This window comes from Emiliania huxleyi (genome assembly GCF_000372725.1).
Source record: "Emiliania huxleyi CCMP1516 unplaced genomic scaffold EMIHUscaffold_289, whole genome shotgun sequence".
Classification (NCBI taxonomy): Eukaryota; Haptophyta; order Isochrysidales; family Noelaerhabdaceae; genus Emiliania; species Emiliania huxleyi.
The window spans coordinates 1-25,984 of NW_005199861.1; the positions used below are offsets into that span (position 1 = coordinate 1).

The following is a 25,984-nucleotide window of genomic DNA, read 5'->3' on the forward strand; positions in this document are numbered from 1 at the left end:
GGCGGGCCCCCCCGGGGAGCGGGTGCCATTCCTTTGAAAAGAATTTCAACGGAGAAGGAAGTTTTCTTCTTACAGCAACCGACCCCACTGCCAAGGGGGCGGGGGGGGTGGTGCTCTCCCGCCGCTCGGGGTGTTTCGGTGCTCGAGCGCGCTCAACATTTGTGGTCGTTCAGGGCGGCTCGCACAGCGCCCGCAGACACACACACACACACACACACACACACACACACACACACACACACACACACACACACACACACACACACACACACACACACACACACACACACACACACACACACACACACACACGCAAGGGCGAGGACACGCGCAGGGGCCGCACCTCTAGCGAAGCCCACAGAGTGGGAGACTCCTATCACCGCCCTGCCACCCACGTGAGCCTTTTGGCCGCCTCTGTCAGTGTGCCCGTGGTAGTGAGAGACTGCTGGTGAGAAGCCGGAGGAAGGTCGCTAGTCGAGAGAGATCGCCAGTGGAATAGGGAGTCCACCGTGCTGCGAGCCTGTCGCTGTCCCTTGTCAGGAGCAGGAGAACTAGGAGAGCGCAACCAGTAGGAGGCCCGCGCCTGCCCCCGTGCCGCCGGGTGCAACCTGTCCTATACGAGAGAGGAATCCCTGGGACCCTGTCGTGTGGGTGAACCCTGCCCAGCCCCCCTCCGTGTCGCGATGCGCTCCCCGCTCCCGTTCCCCTGTGTCCCTGATCGTCCTTCCAAGATCCTGCTCGTGCAGGTGGGGACCCTGTCCCTCTCCCACCCCTCGTTTGGCGTGCCCGTTTTATTTATTTATTTATAGCACACAGGTTCGACACAGGTACGCTTTGAAAGAATTTTACAACCTTCCCTCGCCCAGTTCTCGAGGTTCTCGAGGTGGATATCCTTTGGCCGCGTTGGGTAGCGAGGATTGGTGTAACCCGAGCCACGGAGGCGTGCGTGTTTTCTGGCGGTGTGTGTGTGTGTGTGTGTGTGCGAACTCGTCCCCCCCGGCAGGGCTATGCAACCGTGACCAGTGTGTGCTGTCTACGCCTGATCCAGGCGTGAAATCTGCCGATGCGTGATCTGTGTGTGGGCCGCTCTGTGAGGGGTCCAGGCATTGTCCGACGGGTAGGGGGTCTGTGCCCGGGCGGTGTCCGGTGCGGAGTCTCTCTCTGATCGTGTATCGCGCGCCTTGCGGGGGCCACCCACCACAGCCAGGGCCACCCACCACGGGGTTCTCGCCATGGGGACGCCCCAGACCGCGGCGAAATTACTTTCGAACAATTTTTCATGTGCGCCGTGACCCCACAAACAATGGGTCTCACCCCCATGTGTGTATCGCGCGCCTTGCGGGGGGGGCGCGGAAAAGAGGAACCTCTTAGCGCCATCGCCACGGTGCTGCATGCAGCGCCGGGCGACGACGGCTTACCGCCTCCCGGTCCCCCTCGGCACACCTCCGCTGCTTAATGTTTGGCGACTCGAATCCGTGAAGCTTCCCCGTGCGCGGGTTACCCCGCACACGGGTCAGCCTGCCAGCCACGTATCCACGCAAGCGTGGTCCGCGCGCATGGCATACAGGCGTCCGCCAGACAGCGCAGAGGCTAGGCGACCGGGGAAGGACTAGCTCAAGGGCAACACAGCGTCACCAGCCGTTGGCGCGCAGAACGAGTCTGCGGCCCCCGGTTGGAAGCGGCGGGGATCGTCAGCGGATCGACGACTAGTTCGTGCTCGGACTGCGCGACTGCCTCGCAGTCAACCCGTCGTGCGACAGGCTGTCTAAGCACACCGGCCCGGAGCCTGGGTACCCTAGACTAGGACGCTACACTCTCCTTAGCTCCTGAGGGGCGCGTGGTTTTAACCACGTAGTATGACTACAGCCCACCACAGACACCCTCCCTCTCCACACGTGTGCACACACCCTCACCCTCTCCCCTCTCCTCGCTCTCTCTCTCCTCTCTCTCCTCTCCTTGTCTGTGCTGTCTGCCTGACTCAGGCACTAATTCTGCCGATGCGTGATTGTGTGTGGGCTGCTCCGAGGGGGCCCTGTGCGATCCGATGGGTAGGGAGTCTGTGCCCGGGCGGTGTCCGGTGCGGAGTCTCACTCTCTCTGATCCCACCTGTGGTGTTGGGTGTGAGGTCGTGGAAGCTTCGATCCCAAGGGGGGGAGCCGAGCCCACTCATAACGATTCCAGTGGCTTGACCACATTCTCCAGCAGTGAACGCCACGCGTGCAGCTGCACCGCTTGAGTGCCTCCCTGGCAACTTGGTTGCTCGAAATGATCCAGGTGTTGCACCTCGCCGCGCAATAGCACGCGGCCACGTGCGGGTCTTCACCACCGCGGTTGTTGGGCGGTGCGGTGGGCGGTGGGCGGTGGGCGGTGGGCGGTGGGCGATGGGCGGTGGGCGGTGGGCAGTGGGCGGTGGGCGGTGGGCGGGGGGCTGGAGGCGGTGGGCGGAGAGTACCCAATGCCGCGGCAATGCCCAATGCCCATCGAGAGTACCCAAGGTTGTACGTGCCTCACTTCGGCTGGCTGTGATCTGTGATCTGTGAGGGTCCGCCCGGAGGCGCATTTTGTATACCGAGGCGGTGCCCGGTGCCGAACCTGTCGGACCTTGAGACCTGACCTCGACCTCGCCTCGACCTCGCCCGGACCTTGGCCGGACCTCTCAAGGTCCTCTCAAGGTCCTGAACCTCGCCTGCGCACCGTAACCATACCCCGGCGCCGCTCCGATGGGGAGGTAAAATTTCTCGAATGCATGGCCTTCACTGGTTCGTCCTCCTCGGCTGCCTCGTGAGAGGAGGTAAAATTCTTTTTCTGTCGTGTGAATCGTAAAGAAAGAAAGAAAGAAAACAGACAACCCAAGGGAGGGATGGGAGGACGGCACGCCGCCACCACACAGGGATTTTAAGGAGAGGAGTGTGATGCGCTAGCGTCGCCCACACTAGGGTGTGAATCGTGCGTGTGCGAGAGCTTGGTCGTGAAATTCTTTTTCTCGCGATGTCTGCCCCGCCGCGCCGCCGCTCGCGCCGCGCCACCGCCGCCACCGCCGCCCCCTCGCCAGACACGCCGCCGCCCACCCGCCTCCTCGACCTCCCCTCGGAGCTCCTCCTGCGCGCCCTCTCTCGCTGCGACCCCGCCGACATCGCTCGCGTCGCGGCCGTCTCGCAGCTCTTCCACGCCTCGCTTGCGGTGGAGGCCATCCGCTTGTGGGCGCAAGAGCGCGGCTTCGAGCTGCCGGCGCTTCCAGAGGGCGAGGGCTGCGCCGTCCGGTGGCTGTGCTTCGCTGCGCTGCTGTGCGAGTCCAACCCGCCGGCGAGGGCGGCGGCAGGCGAACGGCACAGCCTCTTCATCGACGGCGAGGGGCGGCTCTCGTCGTGCGGCACGGCTGCCAGCTGGACGCCAGGGCTGCTTGGTCACGGTGAGGGCGTGACGCAGCTCAACACGCCGACGCGCCTCCCGTCGACGCTGGGTGACGAGCGCGTCGTGAGCGTGTCGGCTGGAAGCGCGCACAGCCTCGCCCTCACCGCCGACGGAGCTGTCTGGAGCTGGGGCAATGGAGCCTCTGGCAAGCTGGGCCACGGAGGCAGGCAGGACCAGCTGCTGCCCAAGGAGGTCGAGGCCTTTGCTGGTCAGCGCGTCGTCGCAGTCTCGGCTGCAGTTTACCACAACTTCGCCATCACCGCCGACGGCTCTGTCTGGAGCTGGGGCAGTGGAGGCTACGGCCAGTTGTGCCACGGCGACGAGCAGGACCATTCGCAGCCGAAGAAGGTCGAGGCCTTTGCTGACCAGCGTGTCATCGCCGTGTCGGCTGGATGCAACCACAGCCTCGCCCTCACCGCCGACGGCGCCGTCTGGAGCTGGGGCAGTGGAGGCTTAGGCAAGCTGGGCCACGGCGACTGGCAGCAGCAGCTGCTGCCCAAGAAGATCGAGGCCTTTGCTGGCCGGCGCGTCGTCGCTGTGTCGGCTGGATCCGAGCACAGCCTCGCGCTCACCGCTGACGGCGCCGTCTGGAGCTGGGGCAATGGAGGCTGGGGCGAGCTGGGCCACGGCGACCTGCAGCGCCAGCCGCTGCCCAAGAAGGTCGAGGCCTTGGCTGGCCAGCATGTCGTTGCTGTGTCGGCTGGATCGTACCACAGCCTCGCCCTCACCGCCGACGGCGCCGTCTGGAGCTGCGGCTTTGGAGGGAGCGGCCAGCTGGGCCACGGCGACGAGCAGACCCAGCCGCTGCCCAAGAAGATCGAGGCCTTTGCTGGCCTGCGCGTCGTCGCTGTGTCGGTGGCAAGCGGCCACAACCTCGCTACCACCGCCGACGGCGCCGTGTTTACCTGGGGTAGGGGCGAAAGAGGCTGCCTAGGCCACGGATGGGACCTGTCGAACCAGCTGCTGCCCAAGAAGATCGAGGCGTGGGCGCCGGAGCGGTGAAAGAGCCGGGACGGTGAGAGGACGCGCGAGGCGGCGTGACCATTTGCGTGTGCCTAGACGTCTGCACGCGCGGAGGGGGGGGGGGGGGGGGGGCGACGGCCCATGTGGCACGGGGGACACACCCTAGGACACTGTCTCCCTGTCCCCCTCGGTGGCTAGGAGCAGCCGCCGGCGGTGCGGGTCGAGTAAGCGTGTGCGAGAGCGGCGCTACCGAGTGTTTCTCTCCACAAACATGCACCCCCAGCCGAAGCACAACCGCAATCATGCACACTAAACGTCCCTGGTTCCCTGCCTCCTAGGGCCCGCGCGCAATCACCTGGCAGCCACCACCGGACGGAGCGTCACTAAGCGCTGCCACCAGGAACGGATGAGCCCAGCAGCTGCCACGGCTCTCTCGTCGGCGGCGAGACCAACCCCGGCCCGTGCACAGTCACCTGGCAGCCGTCCGGCTGCCCGATCCAGGATGTAGACACCGTGGCAGGGTGCACGCACCGTGCGCAGGGTGCACGCACCGTGCCAGGGTGCACGCACCGTGCCAGGGTGCACGCACCGTGCCAGGGTGCACGCACCGTGCCAGGGTGCACGCACCGTGCCAGGGTGCACGCACCGTGCCAGGGTGCACGCACCGTGCCAGGGTGCACGCACCGTGCCAGGGTGCACGCACCGTGCCAGGGTGCACGCACCGTGCCAGGGTGCACGCACCGTGCCAGGGTGCACGCACCGTGCCAGGGTGCACGCACCGTGCCAGGGTGCACGCACCGTGCCAGGGTGCACGCACCGTGCCAGGGTGCACGCACCGTGCCAGGGTGCACGCACCGTGCCAGGGTGCACGCACCGTGCCAGGGTGCACGCACCGTGCCAGGGTGCACGCACCGTGCCAGGGTGCACGCACCGTGCCAGGGTGCACGCACCGTGCCAGGGTGCACGCACCGTGCCAGGGTGCACGCACCGTGCCAGGGTGCACGCACCGTGCCAGGGTGCACGCACCGTGCCAGGGTGCACGCACCGTGCCAGGGTGCACAGGGTGCACGCACCGTGCCAGGGTGCACGCACCGTGCCAGGGTGCACGCACCGTGCCAGGGTGCACGCACCGTGCCAGGGTGCACGCACCGTGCCAGGGTGCACGCACCGTGCCAGGGTGCAACTCTTCGGATCGCTGGTCGAGCGACCCGGGGGATGGCGGATGCCCCGTGCGCCTGACCCAGGCGCGAGACGAACCTGCGAGGCGCGGCCGCTCATGCGGCCCGATGCGCGATGGGGAGGAGCGGGGCGGACTACGGGGATCGGCTTCTTGCACCGCCTTCCTTGCAGCGAGCCCTGCCGAGTGGGCGGACGGCACCATCCCGACGCGAACACTCCCGACGAGGAAAGCAACGCGGAGGGAAGCGACAGCAGTACCAGTGGACACGGGGCAACAGGCGGCGGCCAGGACTCGGAGAGGGAAGATGATAGCGACGCCGACTGTGGACCTGCACACCAACGGCTACAGCCCCAGCCAACCCCGTCAGCCTCCCCTCGCCCGCCACCGACCCTGAAGCCGCACCCGTCGCTAACCCTCGCCGTGCCCCCCGAGTTCGAGCGATATGGTCCGAGTACGTGCCGAGCGAGCAGGCGAGGGAGATCGGAGACGATCGGGGAGCACGATGCGTAATTGCCCTCGATGTTGACCCTCCCCCACCACCACTCTCCCCGGACGACGCCGCTCTCGCATCTGCTATGGTCTCTCTCTCGATACACAAGAACACAACACGCTCGCCGACTTGGCAACAAGGGTTGACTCAATCGCGCTAGGCGACGAACATGCCCCCGCCCCTCGGGGCGGGGGTCCCCGCCCCCCCGGGGGGCCCTTTGGGCCCCCTCCAGGGGGCGACCCCTCCGGGGAGGCCGGCTTTCCCCGTGCCGGTTCTCCCCAACCAACCCCGCCGGCAGCGCGAGCTGCCGGCCACATTGAGCGGTTTTCGTCCGCGTAGCGCACTCGTCCCAACCGGGGGCCGCAGACTCGTTCTGCGCGCCAACGGCTGGTGACGCTGTGTTGCCCTTGAGCTAGTCCTTCCCCGGTCGCCTAGCCTCTGCGCTGTCTGGCGAACGCCTGTATGCCATGCGTGCGGACCACGCTTGCGTGGATACGTGGCTGGCAGGCTGACCCGTGTGCGGGGTAACCCGCGCACGGGGAAGCTTCACGGGTTCGAGTCGCCAAACATTAAGCAGCGGAGGTGTGCCGAGCAGGGGGACCGGGAGGCGGTAAGCCGTCGTCGCCCGGCGCTGCATGCAGCACCGAGGCGATGGCGCTAAGAGGTTCCTCTTTTCCGCGCCCCCCCCGCAAGGCGCGCGATACACGCCCCCCCCAACCCACCCGCGCTAGGTCCAGGGCGGCGAAGGGAAACTCCCGACGAACTCTGGAACTAGCCGGGGCAGTCGGCGAGACGGGGCAACTCCGTGCACTGACGGTCGGCCGTGAGTTTTTTTTGAGAGAGACTCACTCAAACTCGGTCGGCCGTCAGAAAACACGCCTGCGTGGATCGCGTCACACCAATCCTCGCTACCCAACGCCAAAGGATATCCACCTGGAGAAAAAAGAAAGAAATAAAACGGACAACCCAAGGGAGGGACCACCCTTGGGTTGTCTGTTTTCTTTCTTTCTTTCTTACCACCTGTGTGAGTGAGTGAGTATTCACGGCGGCGACGGCGGACATGGCAGAGACGAGTGTGAGACAAAGGGCGGCGGGGATGGAGGGCGGGAGCGACGGGGATGGTGACGGTGACGGTGGCGAGGGAGAGGAAGGGGGTCCATTAACACCAGACAGCGAGAGGGGCAGGGAGGAAAGGGGGAGAGAGGAAGCCAACGGCGATGCCAGAAGCGGCAGGGGACACGATGAACAGGTAGACAACGGCCAAGGCGATGGCGAGGACGAGGAGACACGGGACGATGGCAGGCGAGACGAGGAGGACGGAGGCGAGGGAAGAGGCAGCGCCACAGTCGACGGAGGCGACAACGATGGAGAGGGGGAGGGAACGACAACGCGCACAGAGGATGAGGATATAAACTGGGACGACGCAGCGGAGGGGATAGACGAGGGAATCGAGGGACCGGAGGGCTTTCGCGACAGCGACGATGACGACGACGGCAGGGGAGGAGACGGAGGGGCGACACGCAGGAGGGGCGAAATCGCTAACGGCCCGAGCGGAGAGGGCGACGGCGGAGCACGAGGGAACAACGGAGACGCTACCGATGACGCGAACCGAGGCACGGGCGACGGCGGGGACGGGGACGGGGAGGGCGACAGCGACGTCGAGGTTGACGCAACGGTATCGAGAGCGCCACCCAAAAGGAAGCGGACAGCCATGGAGGTCACCGAATGGAGGGCGAACGGCACGATACGAAAAGGCAGGGCGAGGCGGATGGAGAAAGAAGTGCCGAGGAGGCCATGGTGGAGGGGAGGGACGGGAGGACAAAAGAAGGGCGAGGAGGACGAGCGGCCCGCACAGGCCGCGAGCAGACAGCGCCTGCTGGCCACTTCGAGACATTCGCCAAGACCCAAGAACGCTAGCTACATGGGAGGGCTTCGTGAAGGATGGATTGAAAAACATTCAAACAAAGAAGAGGCGACGGGAGGAACCGGCAGAGGATGCAGTGACGTGACACATACACACACACACACACACACACACACACACACACACACACACACACACACACACACACACACACACACACACACACACCGCTCACCCACGCGCACCGGGCCTTGCACTTTGAATGCCGTGGGGCTCCTGTCGTTAGACGTGGAGACGCGAGGGTTGCCTCCCCTTGCCCCACCACCTCGTGTGTGTGGAGAAGTTTACCTTACCTTACCTTACCTTACCTTGATACGAAACCACGACGACACACACCAGTCGACTCGCATCGGTTGCCTCCATGAACGGCGGAGCTATTCTCGCGCCCACACCACACCTGGCTCCAACGTGGACACGCCCATAGGCATAGCTGGGGACACTACTAGGTCACGCATGGCATCAGAAGTTTTGTCTCTGGGCCCCGAAAGGCATCTCTAGCAGTGTCGTTACACATGCCCCCTCCCCTCCTGGGCGCATGCGCCTCACGTCTCGCCAGACCACCTGGAGAACCTCGATCGTCATCTACGGACCACCTGGAGAACCTCGAGGCGGCGGTGATTTCTTTTTCGTTAGCATGAGAGCCTCCGCGGCGGACAGGGTGGTGCCCAGCGGCGGCGCCAACGGCGGGAGCTCATCGCTGTGGCCGCACCCGCGGTCGGTGCGCGAGTACGCGTCGCATCGCAAGAAGGTGCACACCGTCGCCTGGAACTGCAGCGGCACAAAGCTCGCCTCTGGCTCTGTCGACACGAGCGTGCGAGTGTGGACGATCGACGAGGGCGGCCGCGCGTCGGACGTGGAGCTCAAGGGGCACTCGGACTCGGTGGACCAGCTGCGCTGGGACCCGAAGAACGAGCACCTCCTCGGCACCGCGTCGGGCGACAAGACCGTCCGGATATGGGACGCGCGCACCTCAAAGTGCGTGCACGCAATCGAGACGCGGGGCGAGAACATCAACATCCGGTGGTCGCCGGACGGGCAGCACCTCGCGGTGGGCGACAAGGAGGACAACATCTCGATCATCGAGACGCGCAAGTGCAAGGCGCTGCGCACGATGAAGTTTCCGCACGAGGCGGAGTCGAGAGCCGCCGGGGAAGGGAAGGGGGAGCGGCGCCCTGACTGAGCCGTCTCGGAGCCGCAGGTGAACGAGATGGCGTGGGACCCGAGCGGGCGCCTCTTCTTCCTCACCACCGGGGCTGGCAATGTCGACGTCTTCTCCTTTGTTGACCTACTCAAGCCGCCGCCGGCGCCGCCCAAAGCCTGGCGACGGCTCCGCCGCTCTGTGTCTCTTCACACCGCACCCGCTGTGAACAGGCGCCGCCAAAGCCTGGCGACGGCTCCGCCGCGCCCGCGCCCGCCGCCACCCTCACCGGCGCCGCGTTTACCGGCTGCCGCTTCCTGCCAGCAGCAGGGGGTGTGACGCCGCCTCTCGTCTCGTGCGTCAGGCCACACTGCAAACTGCTACTGCCTCGAGTTCTCGCCGTCGGGGGAGCGGTTCGCGGTGGGCGGCGCGGACGCGCTCGTCTCGCTCTGGGACGTCAAGGCGCGGCAGAGACACTTCCTAGACACTTCCTAGACACTTCCTGGCACGTCAAGGCGCGGCCGCGCCGCAGACGCAGGCGTGGCGTAGGCGGCGTGGCTTCACGGCTCTTCACACGCTGCGGCTGTGAACAGGAGCTCGCGTGCGTCGCCACCTTTGCGAGGCGCGAGCAGTGCCCGCACTAACCCTAACCCTAACCTCAACCCTAGCCCTTACCCTAACCCTCACCCTAACCCTTGCGAGGCGAGAGCAGGGCCCGTACGCACCACGCGTGGCGGCCAGCGCCTCTCCACCCCTCTGCGCCTGTGAGCAGGCTCGAGTGGCCCGTCCGCACCCTCTCCTTCTCGCACGACTCCAGCTACATCGCCGCGGGCACCGCACGCCCCGCCGCAGCAGCTTCGCACGCCGTGAAGGCGACCTCTCTTCACAGCGCGAGGTGTGGACAGGGTCCGAGGACCCGCTCATCGACGTGGCGCACGTCGCGACCGGCAAGCAGGCGCTGCCGCCCTGCCCCGCCAACGGCGTCTCACGCGGCACGTCGCTGACACGCCCGCGCCGCGCCCGCAAGGCGCTCGCGGTGCCCGTCAAGGCTCCGTCCAACTCGATCGCCTTCCACCCGAAGAGGATGCTGCTCGCCTTTGCGGGCGACGACAAGGACAAGATGGGCCGCGACGAGGGCTCCCTCCGCATCCTCGGCTTCCCCTCGTGAGCAGACGCCGCAAAGTATAAACTCGCGCATGTTGCATGCCCCCGCGCACGCACGACTCCGCAGGAGAAACCCCTCCCGCCCGTGCGTGCACAGCGCCCTCAGCGCAGCCTCCTCCTGTCTACAAAAAAAGCCGTAAGGTAAGGTAAGGTAAGGTAAACTTCTCCACGCACACGAGGTGGGCAAGGGGGGGCAACCCTCGCGTCTCCACGTCTGACGACAGGAGCCCCACGGCATTCACGTTCAAAATTTCAAAAAGTGCACCAAGGCCCCCAGTCGTGCCGTTTGGCGATTCCGCGGCTTACTGGGCCCCTGAGCCGCTCCCCGTGTGCTTGTGGCCCAGGCATGGTTTAGATAGTGAACGGGTCGGAACCGGCCAAACACAGGCTACATCCCACACACGCGCCCGCCATGGCTCTTGGAGAGCATGCGCGAGCGTGACGCGCTGCAAGCCGCGAGAGTGGCAGCCGCACGCGTAGCGAAGGCAGTGGTCGTTCCAACGCGTGTGCTCGCAATCTACGCCGCGGCCCCCGCCTGCGGCATTGCTATTTGCGCAGCTCGGCGACGCAAGTCCATCAGCAGGGCATCCAATGCGAGCGCACATTGTGCGTACGCCGCGGGCAGGTGGCAGAGCACGGCCGCACACCGGCTGTGGCGGCTCGTATGCCACCGGCAGTGCTGCTAGTCATTAACCTGCGTATTGGAACCGCAGCAGGCTGCTGCAGCAGCAGCAGCAGCAGCCTGCTGCTGCCTCATTCAGTCAAGCCAGCGGCGCAGCGAGGCGTGCAGAATTCGCGCGGTTTGGTACCTCCTGAGGGAGAGGCTGGGAGCGCGTTCAGACCCGGTGACCGGAGTTGGATGGTTCGATGGAGCTCGCGCGAGCTCCATCGAACCATCCATGGCCGGACGGTGGAGCGCGTGATGTGGTGAGCGGAGAGATGTGTACCGCAAGACCAAAAAAACACGGATGTGACACTCTCCAAGACCAAGTGCTGACGATTGTCACATGTGCATGCACATTAGGGTTGTCAAACGGAACAGTGTTGCTAGTGTTAACAGTAACAACAGAACAACAGTGGAGCCGCGGGACCACCTCGGCTACTCTAACGACTACCGGCCCGACGTCTCGGTGGCGGGCGCCGGCCGCTCGCGCTCGCGCCTCGTCGGCGACGTCAAGTTCAAGGACTCGCTCTCCTCCAACCCGGAGGACGTCGGCCAGCGAGGCGCTTTCGTCGGCCTCGGCAACACCGAGCCCGGCACGAGCGCGGACGTCTTCGGCCTCGAGCAGCGCGGCGCTGTCGGGGATGGCGACTTCAGGCCGAGCGACGGCGGCGGCTATGTGGCGTACAAGAAGGCGGACTACGCGCACGCCCTCTCGCGCTCGGACACCGACGTGCAGATGTACCTGTTCGAAACCTTCGGCGGGTGTGGTGCAACGCGGTCAAGCGGCTGTTCTACCAGATGAAGGACAAGGTGCGCAACAAGCTCTCGAAGCGACAGCACGAGGACGAGGCGAGCTGGTCGACGCGGTCGTGGCTGTCGCTGCAGGCCCAGCGCTGTCAGTCGCGCTGCAGCTCTCGCGGCGGCGGAAGAGATTGCGACCGAGCTCATGCGAGATCGCACGTCCGGTTGGCCGTTACTTTTGTGGGTCGTGGTTCTCCCGTGTGTTCTAAACATGTACATGTACATGTAAGAGGATGCGTAGTCCGGTGCACGCACCGAGCTACTGCCACATGTTTTTTTCAGATCCCCCAGAGCGCCCACCCAGACCGCGCCAAACGCGCGTGGAGACCAGTACGCGGCAGAGAGAGACAGAGTCACGGGGCGAGGGGCCCGCCGCAGGGTGGACGAGGCGGGCCGCAGCTAGACTATAGCACAGGGCAGACTCACGGCGCCGTGGACAGGAGGGGCCGCCCCCCTCCCCCGAGCAGCGGGGTGCACGACAACAGGGAAGCGGGAGCATCTGGCTCTCGACCTGCCCTAGGCGAACATGTGTGGGAATCGCTTCGAGACGGAGAGCATCTCTCCGTACATGCCCATGTCTGCGAGGGGTGGGGGGTTGGGGGGGTGGGGAGGTGCTCCGCTTGTGAGGCTGCTGACGGCAGTGTGGCAGCGGGAGGGAGGGTGGGGAAGGGGAGGGAGGGTGGGAGAGGACGGGGGAGGAGGGAGAGGGGGGGGGGGGGGGGGAGGCTGCGGCGCGCCGAAGTTTGTGCCCAGGTTGACGACTTGCGCCGCCTGCAGCGTTGCGTCCCCCTGGCAGAGGGAGACGGCGGCGTGAGAGAGGGGAGCGAGGGGTGGCCGGGGGCGAACGGGGCGGCGGGGAGGACGAGGCGCGCAGTGCGACGCGAGCGAAGGGGTGGGAGGTTGCGGCTGCGCGACGGCGGGAGGGCGAGAGCGGGGCGAGGGGCAGCTGCGGCGTCAGGCGCGGGCGGGCTGTCGTCCGCTCGCGCGCGCGGCGTGGCGGCGGAGGGCGGTGCGCGGAGAGGCGGCGGGAGGGCGGCGCCTGCAGCGTGCCAATGACCTCGAAGTGCCCGCTCCCGACGAGGCTCGCGTCGAACTCTGCCGCGAGGCTCGCGTCGTTGAAAACCACCGCCGCCGGCGCGCCGCCGCCCGACATCTCGAGCTGGGCGCGGTCGCCCTCAACGCTGAGCAGCTTGCCCGTCACGCGCACCATGCGGCCGCTGTGCTGGCCAGAGTGGTAGTCGGTGGCGTCGACTCTGGGCGTGGGCGGCATAACGTTGGTTGGAGCGCGGCGCGGTTGTTGGTGCCTCCCGCCAAAGAAACAGGGAAAACAATTCGCCGCGTCCTGATGTGGAGCGGGAGGGGGGAGAAGCGGGGCCGTCGGCGAATCCGGGCCCTGCCCCCCCCCCCTCCCGAGGGGAGACGAGAGCTAGGCCCCTCCCCACGAGCGGGGTGGACGGCCGGCGCGTGGAACCACGGCTGGAACGGCCGCAGGGGCAGGGGGCATCCCCTGGGGCCCCACCCCAGGAGTTGTGGCGACCGGCACCGCCATCAGGCCCGCCCTCACCACCACCGCCTCCGCCCCCGCCGCTGGAGCGACCGCTGGGTCGAGGAGCCGCCCCTGGGGGTCCACACCAGGCGGTGCGGCCGCCAGTGCCGCCATCGTTCCCGCCGCCTTAAAAATTTGTGGAAACTACGTGAAATTCCGAGCAATCAGCTTTGGACGTTCCCGGTTGGTTGACGGACCGCCAAATGGAAGGCAACCAAGGCGGCCCAAGGGCGATGGCCTCGACCTTCAGCTCATCCTCGTCCGACGGCGACAGCCGCACTGCCCCACTCGACGGCCTCCGCGTCGTCGAGATCGGCTCCTTCCTCGCCTGCCCGCTCACCGCGCGGCACCTCCTCGACCTCGGCGCGTCAGTCACGGCCGTGGTGCGACCAGAGTCCGCTCGGGGGCAGCGCGCTGAGCTGGCGTGGCGGCCAGAGACGACGAGGGCACTGAGGAGTGGCAAGGACGTCGTGACCCTCGACCTCAAGTCGCCGGCCGGGCAGGAGGCGCTCGACGAGCTCTTCGTTGCGGCCGACGCTGTCGTCGTCGGCTTCGCTCCAGCGGTGTGCCGCCGGCTCCGCCTGACGGCCGAGCGGGTACATGAGGTCAACCCTCGCGCCGTGCTTGCTCACCTGCCCGGCTTTGCGACGGGCGACGCGGAGCGGAGCAAGATTGAGGCGTGGGAGGCGTCCATCCTCGCAGAGGCCGGCGTCTTCCGAGACATGGGCATCAACCGCCAGCTCGCTGGCAAGCTCGCCTCGTACTCGCCTCTGCCTCTCGCATCGTCGTACGCCTCCATCTTTGCCGCCCTCGGGGTCGTTTCTGCTCTGCGCAAGCGCACGACTCTGCCGCCCGGCGCGGCGCCGCGGCTCTCTCTGGAGGTGCCGCTCGAGATGAGGCTGGCCGAGATCCCGGCTGCACCTCGGCCACACCTCCGTCTCACCTCGCGGCTGCCGCCCTCCCTCCCAGGTGCCCCTCGCCTCCGCGCTGTGCGACGCGCTGGTGCACAACTCGCTGCAGCACGAGGTGCCCGAGGAGTACCGCTCGCGCAGGCAGCGCGCCCTCGACAAGCAGCGGGCCGGCGAGCCGCTCGACTACTTTGAGACGCTCGAGCTGACGGACCCCTTCTTCTCGCACTACACCACCGCGGACGCGCGCCCCTTCTACCTCGTCGCGCCCTGCCACCTCCGCCACCAGAGGCGCGCGATCGCCGTGCTCGGGATCGAGGAGCAGGTCGCCGCCCTCGGCGTCCCGCTCGCCGCCACGTACGCCGCGTCGGCGGTGGGCGCGAACGCGCCGCGGCACGGGTTCGGTGCCGGCCAGATCGGGGACGACTGGGCGCCGAAGCTGCGCAAGCTGATGCGGCGCGCCTTCCTCACTCGCACCGCCTACGAGTGGGAGGCCGCCCGCTGGCGCCGCGGGCGTCGAGCGCTGGGCGGCCCTTCCCTGAGCCTCGGCCGGGTCCTCCCCTAGGCCGCCTTTGGCGCGGCTGGCGTGCCCGGCTCGGCGCACCGCACCACCGCAGAGTGGCTCACCTGCCCGCACGCGCGCGCCGCCGGCCTCGTCCGCGAAGACGAGAGCGGCGCCGTCTCGCCCGCGGCGATGACGTGGGTGGTGCAGCAGGAGCTGCCGCCGCCGCTGCCCTCGCCGTCGCTGCCCAGCCCTTGCAGGTCGCCAGAGGGCCGGCCGTCGTCGGCGGACGCGGCGCCGCACTTCGGCGGAGGGGCGGGCGGGGCGGGGCGGCCGGCGGCGGTGCGTCCGGCCGCCGGGTGGGCGACCCGCGCCGAGGCGGCGCCCGCCGCGCCGCCCCCGCCTCCGTCGCCGGCGGCAGCGTGGGAGGGCGGCCGGTCCGGCGGGGGCTGGATGGAGGGTGTCGAAGTGCTCGACCTCTGCAACGTGATTGCCGGCCCGACCATCGGCACGATGCTCGGACATGTCCCGGACATGTCCCGGACATGTCCTCCAGGTGATTGCTGGCCCAACCATCGGCACGATGCTCGCGCGTTTCGGCGCAAAGGTGACCAAGGTGGACTCGCCGCGCCCAACCTACTCGCCGGAGATCACCGTCCTGTACGGCCTGGCGGCCAACGCCGGCAAGCGCTCCGTGCTGCTCGACGTGTCGCCCGCCGAGGCCGCGGGGCGGGCCGCCTTTGAGGCCCTCGCCGCGCGCGACCGCTCCGGCGCTCTCTCCAGCGGCGTCGCTGCACAGTGCTTGGCCGTGAGTAGGCCCTCGTGGCGCGCGTGGACGTCGTCGTGTACAACGGCACCTCGGACGCGCTGGAGCGGCTCGGCATCACGCCTGCCGAGCTCCACCGGATGAACCCGAACGTCGTCCTCTCGCGCTTCGACGCGTACGGCGGCCCGAACGAGGGCAAGGGCGAGCGCGCGGACCACATCTCGTACGACGACAACCTGCAGGCGGCCCTCGGCATCATGGAGCGCTTCGGCGGCGGGCTCGGCCGCGTGGAGGAGCGACGCGCACGCCGTCGGCACCCGCAACGCGCACGACCGCGTCCGTGACATGTCCACGGCCCGCCCCGCAGGAGCACGCGCACGTCGGCACGATCGACGTCGCGGCGGGCGTCGCCGGCGCGCTCGCGACGGCCGCGACGCTGCTCTTGCGAGAGCGGCGCGCGACGGGCGAGCTGCCGCCGGCGCCGCCCCGCTCCCTCCTCATCGCGCGCGCCTCGCTCGCGTCGGTCGGCCAGATGGTGCAGTTCCCGTTCTGCTGCGGCCCGCCGGCCGCCCTCGCGGCGGAGGGGGACCGCTCGGTGGACACGCCGCTCAACCGAGGCCCCGAATGCCGTGGAGAGCACTCGCTGCTCCACTGCTACTCCACGGCCGACGGGTCGTGGCTGCTTCTCGTCGCCTCCCTCCTCCCGCCTTTGAGGATGGGCGAGGCCGAGCTCAAGACGGTGCCGCGCCACCTCTCGCTCGCCTCCTAGCCCTAGCCCTGAGCCCTGAGCCCTGAGCCCCGAGCCCCACCCCCATCCCTACCCCTCAGGTGCTGCGCCACCTCTCGCTCGCCGACGGGCGGCTGCACGCGGCGCTGCGGCCCGCACTCGAGCGCGGCGTCGGCGGCGTGAGCGACGCGGCGCTCGAGGCCGCGGTTGGCGGCGCGCTGCGCGCGGGCCCCTCCGCGTCGTGGTGGGCCGAGCGGCTCGGCGCGGTCGGTGTGAGCGCGGTGCCGCTCGCGTCCTTCGACGTGCTCCGCGAGAGCAACATCCTGGCGGCGGAGGACTGCACCGTCGACCTCGGCGGCTCCACCTTTCAGTTCCTGCGCCACGGGTCGCACCCGCTCGGCTCGCCGCTCGTCATGTTTGCGCCGTGCTCCGTCCGGACGCCCGGCGGGCGCGGCCTCGCCGTACCGCTCGAGGACGCGCCGCGCTACGGCGAGACCGCGCGCTCGCGGTGCGGCGGCGACTTGTGGGCAGCGTCCCTTCACACCTGCCGGCTGCGAGCAGGCGAGCACACGCTCGAGGTGCTCGGCGAGCTCGGCGTCGACCCGACCCTCCTCCTCTCGCGCCACGCCGCGGCCACCGGCTGGTGCGACGACTACCTGCCCGGCAAGGCGTCGCAGACGCTGCCCGACATCCCCCGGCCGGCGCTGAAGACGTGCCCCGTGTGCCTCGACCCGATCAAGCGGCACGTCGGGCTGGCGTGCTCCCACTGGCTCTGCCACGACTGCGCGGTGCGCTGCTCCAACGCGGGGCTCGCCTCGTGCCCCGTCTGCCGCCACCCGCAGCTGCTCGACCCCGTCCGCCTCGCTCGCCGCTCGGTGGAGTGGCGCGCCGCCTACGGCTCGTGGCGGCAGGGCGGCGTGCGCGGCTCCAAGGGCGAGGCCTCCTCGATCAGCAGCGCCGCGCAGGCGCCGGCGCGCTCCCTCGTCACCTCGGCGGCGGGGGACCTCGCCAAGGGCTCCTTCCGCAAGTGGAGCGGCGCCAGCCTCGCGCACAGCTCGCCGATCCGCGCGATGAAGTCGTGCGCCGCCGGGCTGAGTCTCGCGGAGGTGCGCGAGCAGGAGCTGCTGCGCCGGCGCGACTCGGACGCCTCCTCGGCCCGCTCCTCCGCCCGCCTCTCGGCCGGCTCGGGCCGCTCGCCCGGAGCCCCTCGCCCCGCCCACGAGCTGCGCGACTCGCTGGGCAGCGAGGCGCCCGGCCGGCCGGCGATCGCGCTCCTGTAGCCTCGGTCGTGGGCGACTGACCCCCGGCGTATCGCTTCTCAGGTGCCTACCCGGCCGGCGTCGCGCTCCTAGGAGCAGCGCCGCCCCGCAGAGAGGCCTCGCCCGGGTGCCTCTCGCTGCGCCAGGCCTCGCCCATCGGCGCCTGCCGGTGGCCGCTCCGGGCGCCACCACCTCTGCCGGTCTCCTCCTATCCTCTGAGTGCGATCGGATGGAGAGGCGAGGCCGGTGGTTAAAAGATGAACATGTGTGCAATAGACTTGTGGTGCTGTGCAGTGCGTGTGCAGTGCGCGTGGTGGGAGAGGGTGGGAAGGGCCCACTGCGGAAAGTGTCTAGTGCGCGGCGGCTCGCGGCGGCCATGCGTCCTCTAGAGTGCGATCGGATGCCGACGTCGGAGCAGGGGCCCCTGTCAGAAGTGATTCAGGTGTGAGTTGGAGGGAGGTGCGCGTACTCTACAGTGTGTGCAGTGCAGGGGAGACATGTGGCTGGGTGGGGAGACGAGAAGAGTGTCGCCGATTAAGAAGACGCTCTAGCCTGCCTCTCACTGGGGGAGTCCTCTTGTGTGGAGAAATTTACCTTACCTTACCTTAGAGTCCCTCTTGTGTTGACTGAGAAGCCGTGTGCACAGTGCGGTAACACAAGAAAAGAGAACACTTGTGTGCACCGCTCACTTTCGAGGGCAATCTGTGTGAATGGAGAGCTAAACGCAGCTGAGGATCCTCCACGTCGGCGCGCTGCCCTCGTCCGTTCCGTACCTCCAGCAGTGAGAAAATAATTTATACAGCAAACCTCCCTCGCACGACTGGGCACGGGAAGCAGAGAGAAATGAAAGCCGTCCAAGTGCTCCGTCCGGCCCCCAAGTCCGGCTCACGCGCCCCGACTGACCGATCTACCGCACTGGCCACTTCCGCCCCCTCGCTCTGCCCTCGCTCCCAACCCATCCACCTCGCCTCGGGCCGCGCCGCGCGATCTCGGGCGATCTCGCGCGATCTCGGGCGATCTCGGGGCCGCGCCGCGCTATCTCGGGCGATCTCGGAGCGTCGCTCGCGCGGCGGCACACCTGCTCAAAAAAGGAAGGGCCCGGTTGGAGCCACGGGGCTCACGTGCTCGCTCGGTTCTCGCCGCCTCGCTCTGCGCCACTTTTGTTTGAGGCGTTGGCGCGCGGGGCGGCGCCCCGCGCGGCGCGTTCATCGCCCTCCACGCCGACCCCTGCGCGCAAGGCCCCTGTTTATTTTTTTCTGGTGCCCATTCCGGTATGCCTCTCCTCGTCGGCCTCCTTCGCTTCGCCGCCCTCACTCTCCCTCCGCCCACTCTCACTGCACGCCGCTGCTCTCCTCCGCGCCGCTGCTCGCCACCATCGATGGCCGACGCGGAGGCGGCTAGGGCGGAGCGTCTCCGCGCGCTCGGCTTCGACTACCAATCGGAGCTCTCGCGCGTCACGAGCGTGAAGCAGCCCGTCAAGCAGCCCCCGCCTCCAGAGTGGCTCGCCGAGGCCGACGCCGCCCGCCGGTACGAGCTCTGGCTCGAGGAGGGAGGCGCTCGCTGCGACGCGGTCAACGTGGTTCCCGCCGGCGACGCGGAACGCTTCGCGCTCGTCACTTCCCGCGCCGTCGCGGAGGGGAGCACGTTATTCGAGGTGCCGGCGAGCATGCTTCTCACTGCGGACGTGGCACTTCGCGACAGGACCCGTCGGCCGTGACCTCTCCCTCGCTACGGCTGTGAATGAGTGACTGACGGCTGGTTGCTACGGCAGGACGATCGGCCGGGACCTGTCTCGCATCGAGCAGCAGCAGCGGCAGCGGGGTGGCGCGTCGGCGGCGGACCGGACGGGCTTCGAGACGTTCGCTCTCGCCGCAGTGCTCGCGGCGGAGCGCGTGCAGCGCGGCGCCGTGCGAGGGAGGCTGCGGCGGCAGGCGTGCTGTGGGCGTGTCCCTCACACACCTTGACATGACCCTGACACGTCCCTGACACGTCCCTGGCTGCGGCGGCAGGCGTGCGGTGGGCGTGTCTCTCACATGATGTGGCATTACCCCGTTGAACACGTCCCTGACACGTCCCTGGCTGCGGCGGCAGGATGGCGGCGTGCTCGGCGGCGGGAAGGCCTCCTCCTGCGGCGAGGAGGGCGAGCTGTGAAGGGCGCCTCTTCAGCTGTGGGGTGGCGGCGGTGAGCAGGTGACTCCCCGGTGGGAGGTCTATTAGTTATTCACTTTGGACTACCAATGATTCACTACTAATTACAGGTGCTTCCCCAGTGGGAGGTCAAGGACGAGCTCGGCGAGAAGGCGGGAGATGCAGCCGAGATGCAGCCGAGATGCAGCCGAGATGCAGCCGAGAGATGCAGCCGAGAGATGCAGCCGAGAGATGCAGCCGAGAGATGCAGCCGAGGGGCAGCCGAGGGGCAGCCGAGAGGCAGCCGACGATATCATCTGTAGGCGGGCGGGCGGCGCTGGAGCCCGCTCGTCGCTTCGCTGCAGTGGCCTGCCGAGGAGGAGAGCTGGGCAGTCGCGCGCTGTAGCTCGGCGGTAGCCCGGCGGTAGCTCGGCGGTCTCTCTGCCGTATCTCTGCATCTCGGCTGTACCTTGTCGAGAGCCCGGTAGTTGCACCGCAAGGGCGCACGTCCACGACACGTCCACGACACGTCCACGACACGTCCACGACACGTCCACGACACGTCCACGACACGTCCACGACACGTCCACGACACGTCGCCCCTCAGGAGTGCCTGATCGAGGAGGGGCGGGCGGAGGCTGTCACCGCCGGCGCCTCCCTCGCCGCCCTGCGGGAAGGGCGCGGTGACTGCTCTTAGCGAGTCGAATGCTGCCCTCAGGCGCCGCACTCATCGCGCAGCTGGTAGAGCCGGTGGCGCGCAGCGCGTGGATGCGGACCACGCAGCGCAGCGGCGTGGCGCAGGCGAGGAGGAGGAGAGGCGAGGCCCGTGCCGGCGACGTGTGCAGGACATGTCCACGACACGGCCCCTGTCAGGCGACCAGCGAGGAGGATTGCGGCTGCACGGCCGTCCAGGCCCGCTCGCTGCGGGAAGGCGCCTCCAACCCGTCGACTGACTCCTCGACGGGTGCTTTGCAGGCTCTGCTGCTGGCGATGGAGGCGCAGTTCGGCCCTCCCCCCTCTCTCGACAGCGCGTCGGGGGAGCGGCGGTGGGGAGGAAGAGGCGGAGGAGGCGTCGCCCTCTGCCCTCTCGCCAACCTCGCGGCGCCTCTCTCCCAGAGGACGCCTCCTCGACACGTCCCGTGGACACGTCAACGACGCGTCCACGGCGCGTCCAGCAGGTGCTGCCGCGCGAAGACGCCGCCGCCGCCGCCGCAGCTGGGGCAGTGAACGCGCGGCTGGGCCGTCCCCCGGACTCGTCCGGCAGCGACGGCGCTCTGCGGCGCGTCGCCACACGCCGTTTGCCACCCGGCCCAACCAGCTCATTGATGGCGATGCGCTCCTCATCGACTCCTGTCCACCGCTATCGACTAGGTGCGTCGCGACTCGCGATTTGCCAGCCGGCGCCCTCGTGATCGCTGCCGACTACCGGGAGGAGGTGGAGGAGGCGGAGGCGCGAGCGGGGGAGGAGGAAGAATCGCGTCGGTTTGGCGACGCGTCGGAACGCGTCCATGGCATGCCCGAGGCTTGGTTATAGGAGAGGCCTCCCGCGGCAGGCGACTATTAATTGTTAATCATTAATTATCAGTTATTAACTATTAATTATAGGAGCGGCCTCCCGCGGCAGGCGACCGGGTGACGGTCGTGTCTGGCGCGCTGAGCGGGCGGGCGGGCGTGGTGGCGCGGGTGCGGGAGGAGGACGCTGCGGCGGTGGTTCGCTTCGACGGGTCGCGCACCGCTCGTGCTGTCGCTACAGGGAGCTTTCTGGTGGAACCTTCTTGGAACCTTCTTGTAGGTCGGACAAGCTCGTGGTTCTGGCGCCGAGCAAGCTCCGCGTGCAGGGCGCGAGGCCGCGCCGCAGCCAGCTGATGTAGGCAGAGGCGTTTGGTCCTCGCTTTGTCGTGTGACTGTCGAAACAGTCTGTGCGTGTCCACAGACACAACCTACGCGACCCCGGGACCCCCGGGCACCACGGCGCCCCTCGGCCCTGCACATTGTGAATCTATGAGGTAAGGTAAGGGGTAAGGTAAATTTCTCCACACACACAAAGTGGTGGGGCAAAAGGGGGGTGACCCTCGCATCTCCACACCCGGACACGGGCAGGAGCCCCCCGCACGGCATTCAAAGTGCAAGCACTGGCCCGGTGCACGTGGGTGAGCAGCCTGCCCCTCCCTCCCGACAAACCAACTCCCGCACACACACAATCGCACTCTGGCCATCGAATGACCCCGAATGACTCACTGTGTGTGCTAAGACAGAATCTCCGCAGACATCCAAAACAATGTTCCAAAACGGGCCGCTACCTGACGGGGCAAACTCTGCAGTCTCTGAATGATATCACGGCTGTGGAACAGAAGTTCTTTGGCTACCAGCCGTGGGAGGAGTAAGCGCCCAGGCAAGGCTAGTGCAATGAACGATCTGGGCAAGACATTGTTCTACCGGTACGTCTGCAAGTGCCGCGTCAATGGTAGGCTATCACGCACGTTTGGCTCGAGAAGTTTGGCTCGGGTATTGCAATATTGTGCTCATCGACAGCTAGGATCGCGCCCCTCCTCTCCGCGGCACTCCAGAGGGAAGAAAATAGGCGTCCGTGTGTGAGTTTGACCGCTCTCTTTTTTGACCCTTTTTATCCGCGGTACCGCGCTTGTTCACAAATCTCCAATCAAAATCGCGACACCTCTCTCTCTGAACAGAAGCTCTTCGATCATGCGAGCTCAATCGACTGGTCTTCAACGCACGCGACTCTCTGCAGAGACGTTGGGTCAGACCGCCCCAGCCGTGACTCTCGAGGTGTCGAGGTTGGATGGATATTCTCTGGCCCCCTTCGTTCATCGTACATCGATCGATTGCCCGGTGGCTGTGTGCCGCACCGAATATTCGATTGCGATCTTGTTGACACCCGCGTAGGGTCGCGATCGCCTCGCCGTCGCGTCAGCGCTGGGCACGTCTGTCGCGCGGAAGCGTTTCTTTTTTTCAAATTAACCACGCCGCAAGGCGCGCGATACACGATCAGAGAGAGTCTTACAACAAAACTCCCTCGCACAACACTGGGCACGGGACTGGCGCGCACTGGCACTAACACAGGTACACCACGGGAGCCGCCTAAGCGATCAGAGAGAGACTCCGCACCGGACACCGCCCGGGCACAGACCCCCTACCCGTCGGACAATGCCTGGACCCCTCACAGAGCGGCCCACACACAGATCACGCATCGGCAGATTTCACGCCTGGATCAGGCGTAGACAGCACACACTGGTCACGGTTGCATAGCCCTGCCGGGGGGGACGAGTTCGCACACACACACACACACCACACACGCCAGAAAACACGCACGCCTCCGTGGCTCGGGTTACACCAATCCTCGCTACCCAACGCGGCCAAAGGATATCCACCTCGAGAACCTCGAGAACACACCGGGCGAGGGAGCTCGCGGTTGTAAAATTCTTTCCACGACTGCACCGCTCCCGGCGGCCCGCTCACTGCGCTTCCGCCGGCCGCTGTCCATGACAGACGACTCATCCGACGCACGCTTCGAGCGGGCGCTGAGCGCCCGATCGGAGCTCGCGCCGGACGAGGCTGTCGCGCTCGCCCGCCTCTCTCTCGAGGAGCTCTCGATCGACAGGGCGCTCGAGCGGTGCTCGCAGCTCATCTGCGGCCGACCGGCGCCGCCAAAGACTGCGGCTCCGTCCTCGGTGTGTGGACTGGTTTGGAAGACGGGCGACATCGTCTACCACTGCCGAACCTGCGGCATGGACCCGTCCTGCGCCATCTGCCACGACTGCTTCCTCAACTCGGACCACACGGGCCACGACTTTTGGATGTTCTCGTCGGGCGGAGGCTGCTGCGACTGCGGAGACGTCGAGGCGTGGAAGCCCTCCGGCTTCTGCACACGACACGGCCAGGCGGGCGGCGGCTGCGGCGGCTGCGGCGCCTCCTCCGACCGCGCAGCAGACCGCGCGCTGCCCGGCTCTGCGGAGATGGCGGCGGCAGACGCTGCGATGCGGTGGCTGCTCGGAGTCTTCACCGTGGGAGGCGGAGGGCCAGAGGAGCGCGGCGGAGGGTCGGCGGAGCAGCAAGTTGCCGCCGCGCGCTGGCCAGCCTCGCTCTTGCGCCTGCTCCCCCCTCCCCCCTCGCCCTGTCACCCTGGGCCCTCGTCCTCGCCCCAGGCTGACCTCGCTCTGCGCGTGCTCCGCGTCTCTGCGGCGGTGCTCCTGTAGCCGAGATCTCGTCGAGACTGGCCGAGAGTAGTCGAGGCCGTCTGCTCGGCGGCGCTGCTCCGAGGAGACGAGAGTGGCCGGGAGTAGCCGAGGTTGAACAAGCGTGATATGAGATCTTCCTCTCCCGCTTCAGCTGCTGTGAGCAGCGCGAACCCATCGCCCACTCAGCCGCGCTGTGGACGTAGGCTGGGAGGGGGCATCCTCTCCTCGCCCGCCTCCGCGCCGCCGCCGGCAGACGTCGAGATGGGCGAGGCGGGCGAGCCCGTCGGGCAGGGCGGCGGACGTGTCCTGGACGCGTCCAGCGGCGGGCCGGTGGGGGTAGGGGCAGCGGCGATGGCGGTGGGAGGAGGCTGCGATGGCGGTGGCAGTGGCGGAGGCGGCGGTGGCAGCAGCGGAGGAGGCGGCGGCGGTGGCAGCAGCGGCGATGGCGGCGCCACTCTGCTGGACACGCTGCTGCGGGCGGAGAGCCACATGGGCGGCGGTGCGAGGGAGGAGCTGCACAACCTGTGCTTCGAGCTGGCGCGCGGGAGGTGCCCTTCAAGGACATGTCCAGGACATGTCCGCGAGATGCGCCTACAGGTACTTCGAGCTAATGCGAGAGGTGCCCTTCAAGGAGGCGCTCCTCTGCCACGTCATCCGCCACTACCCGTCGTCTAGGAAGTGTCTGGGAACTGTCTACGAAGTGTCTTGCTAGGCGCTCCTCTGCCACGTCATCCGCCACTACCCGTCGTCTAGGAAGTGTCTGGGAACTGTCTACGAAGTGTCTTGCTAGGCGCTCCTCTGCCACGTCATCCGCCACTACCCGTCGTGCGTCCTCGACGCGGTCTCTTCGCCTTCGCCCGCCCGCGACCTCTCAAATCGACCGCAAGCAATGAATCGCAATTCCCTCGCAGGTCACCTCGCCCTCGCCCGCCCGCGACCTGGCTTCCTCCACCTTCGGCAAGTTCACCGTCCAGTTCAAAGGCAATCTGGTGCCGGCGATGATCCGGCACGGGCTGCTCCAGACGCTGCTCCAGACGCTGCTCGAGTTGCTGTTGACTGATTCGTGAATGGACTAGGCACGGGCTGCTCCCGATGCTGCTCCAGACGCTGCTCGATTTGCTGTTGACTGGTTCGTGAATGGACTAGGCACGGGCTGCTCCCGATGCTGCTCCAGACGCTGCTCGATTTGCTGTTGACTGGTTCGTGAATGGACTAGGCACGGGCTGCTCCCGATGCTGCTCCAGACGCTGCTCGATTTGCTGTTGACTGGTTCGTGAATGGACTAGGCACGGGCTGCTCCCGATGCTGCTCCAGACGCTGCTCGATTTGCTCCGCCACGCCGCAGTGCCGCGCGAGGCGGCGGTGCTGCAGGGGGAGTCCGAGCCGAGCCGCTTCCGCCATGCCGCCCTCCACCCCCCTCCCGCACCTCCCCACGGGGCCGCGGGGGAAGGCGGGGGCGGAGGCGAAGGCGGGGGAGAGGGCGGGGGAGGGGATGGAGGGGGAGGGGGCATGGCTGGCGAGGCAAGGGGCACGGCCTCAACGCCGGAGGTGGAGGTGGAGGAGGAGCTTGCTGTGGTCGACGCCCGATCGGCCGTTGTGAGCCACCGCACTTTGCCCTCCTCCCGTCCCTTTTCTCTCAGCTCTTCTCTCCCGGACAACTCTTCTCTCCCGGCTCTTCTCTCCCGGAGAGCGTCGACTCTCTGCTAGTCTCTGCTAGTCTCGCCTCATCTCGCCCGGCCTGCACTCCGCAGGTGAGCCAGCACCTTCACTCGCAGCTATGCTACGACGTCAAGTACGCGCTCCACCTCCCCGCCATCTCGCGCTCTCTGCACGCGGCGCCTGGCCAGCTGGCGACGCTGCTGCACGCCCTCTCCCTCCCTCTCGGACCTGTCCTGGACCTCTCATGGACCCTTCCTGTAGGCGACGCTGCTGCACGCCCTCTCCCTCCCTCTCGGACCTGTCCTGGACCTCTCATGGACCCTTCCTGTAGGCGACGCTGCTGCACGCCCTCTCCCTCCTCCAGGGCGTGCTCGCCTCTCGGAGGTATCGAGGCAGTTGCCGCTCGTTAGTCAACGCGTTGCTGATTAGGCATGCACGCCTCTCGCCGCGCTGTCGGCGCGCACATCGAGCACGGCGGCCAACTAGTGAACGCGATGGCGAGCTGAGAAAGTGAGTCCAGACCAGGCGCGCACATCGAGCACGACGGCCACGCGTGGGC

General features: G+C 67.4%; 3 protein-coding genes across 3 annotated transcripts; all 3 read left to right on the forward strand.

The window, feature by feature from the left end:
* Positions 1-8,602: 8,602 nt before the first annotated feature.
* On the forward strand, positions 8,603-18,046 carry EMIHUDRAFT_469489 (hypothetical protein; the record flags this gene model as incomplete). Its single annotated transcript, XM_005775923.1, has 15 exons — positions 8,603-9,016; positions 9,167-9,307; positions 9,340-9,439; positions 9,471-9,568; positions 9,700-9,737; positions 9,879-9,972; positions 10,002-10,270; positions 11,331-11,701; positions 13,501-14,162; positions 14,251-14,562; positions 14,755-15,216; positions 15,248-15,397; positions 15,508-15,750; positions 15,825-16,196; positions 16,286-18,046. The coding sequence occupies 15 exons, from the start codon at positions 8,603-8,605 to the stop codon at positions 17,462-17,464; spliced, it is 4,905 nt and encodes a 1,634-aa protein (XP_005775980.1). The 3' UTR covers positions 17,465-18,046.
* Positions 18,047-18,716: 670 nt separating this feature from the next.
* On the forward strand, positions 18,717-21,441 carry EMIHUDRAFT_116355 (hypothetical protein; the record flags this gene model as incomplete). The annotated part of the gene is made up of 8 exons (XM_005775924.1): positions 18,717-19,156; positions 19,215-19,350; positions 19,453-19,459; positions 20,289-20,407; positions 20,546-20,616; positions 20,942-21,005; positions 21,176-21,294; positions 21,363-21,441. The coding sequence occupies 8 exons, from the start codon at positions 18,717-18,719 to the stop codon at positions 21,439-21,441; spliced, it is 1,035 nt and encodes a 344-aa protein (XP_005775981.1).
* Positions 21,442-21,976: 535 nt separating this feature from the next.
* Positions 21,977-23,784, forward strand: EMIHUDRAFT_239450 (hypothetical protein; the record flags this gene model as incomplete). Its single annotated transcript, XM_005775925.1, has 3 exons — positions 21,977-22,034; positions 23,078-23,643; positions 23,734-23,784. 3 exons carry the CDS (start codon positions 21,977-21,979, stop codon positions 23,782-23,784), a joined length of 675 nt encoding a protein of 224 aa, XP_005775982.1.
* Positions 23,785-25,984: the final 2,200 nt, after the last annotated feature.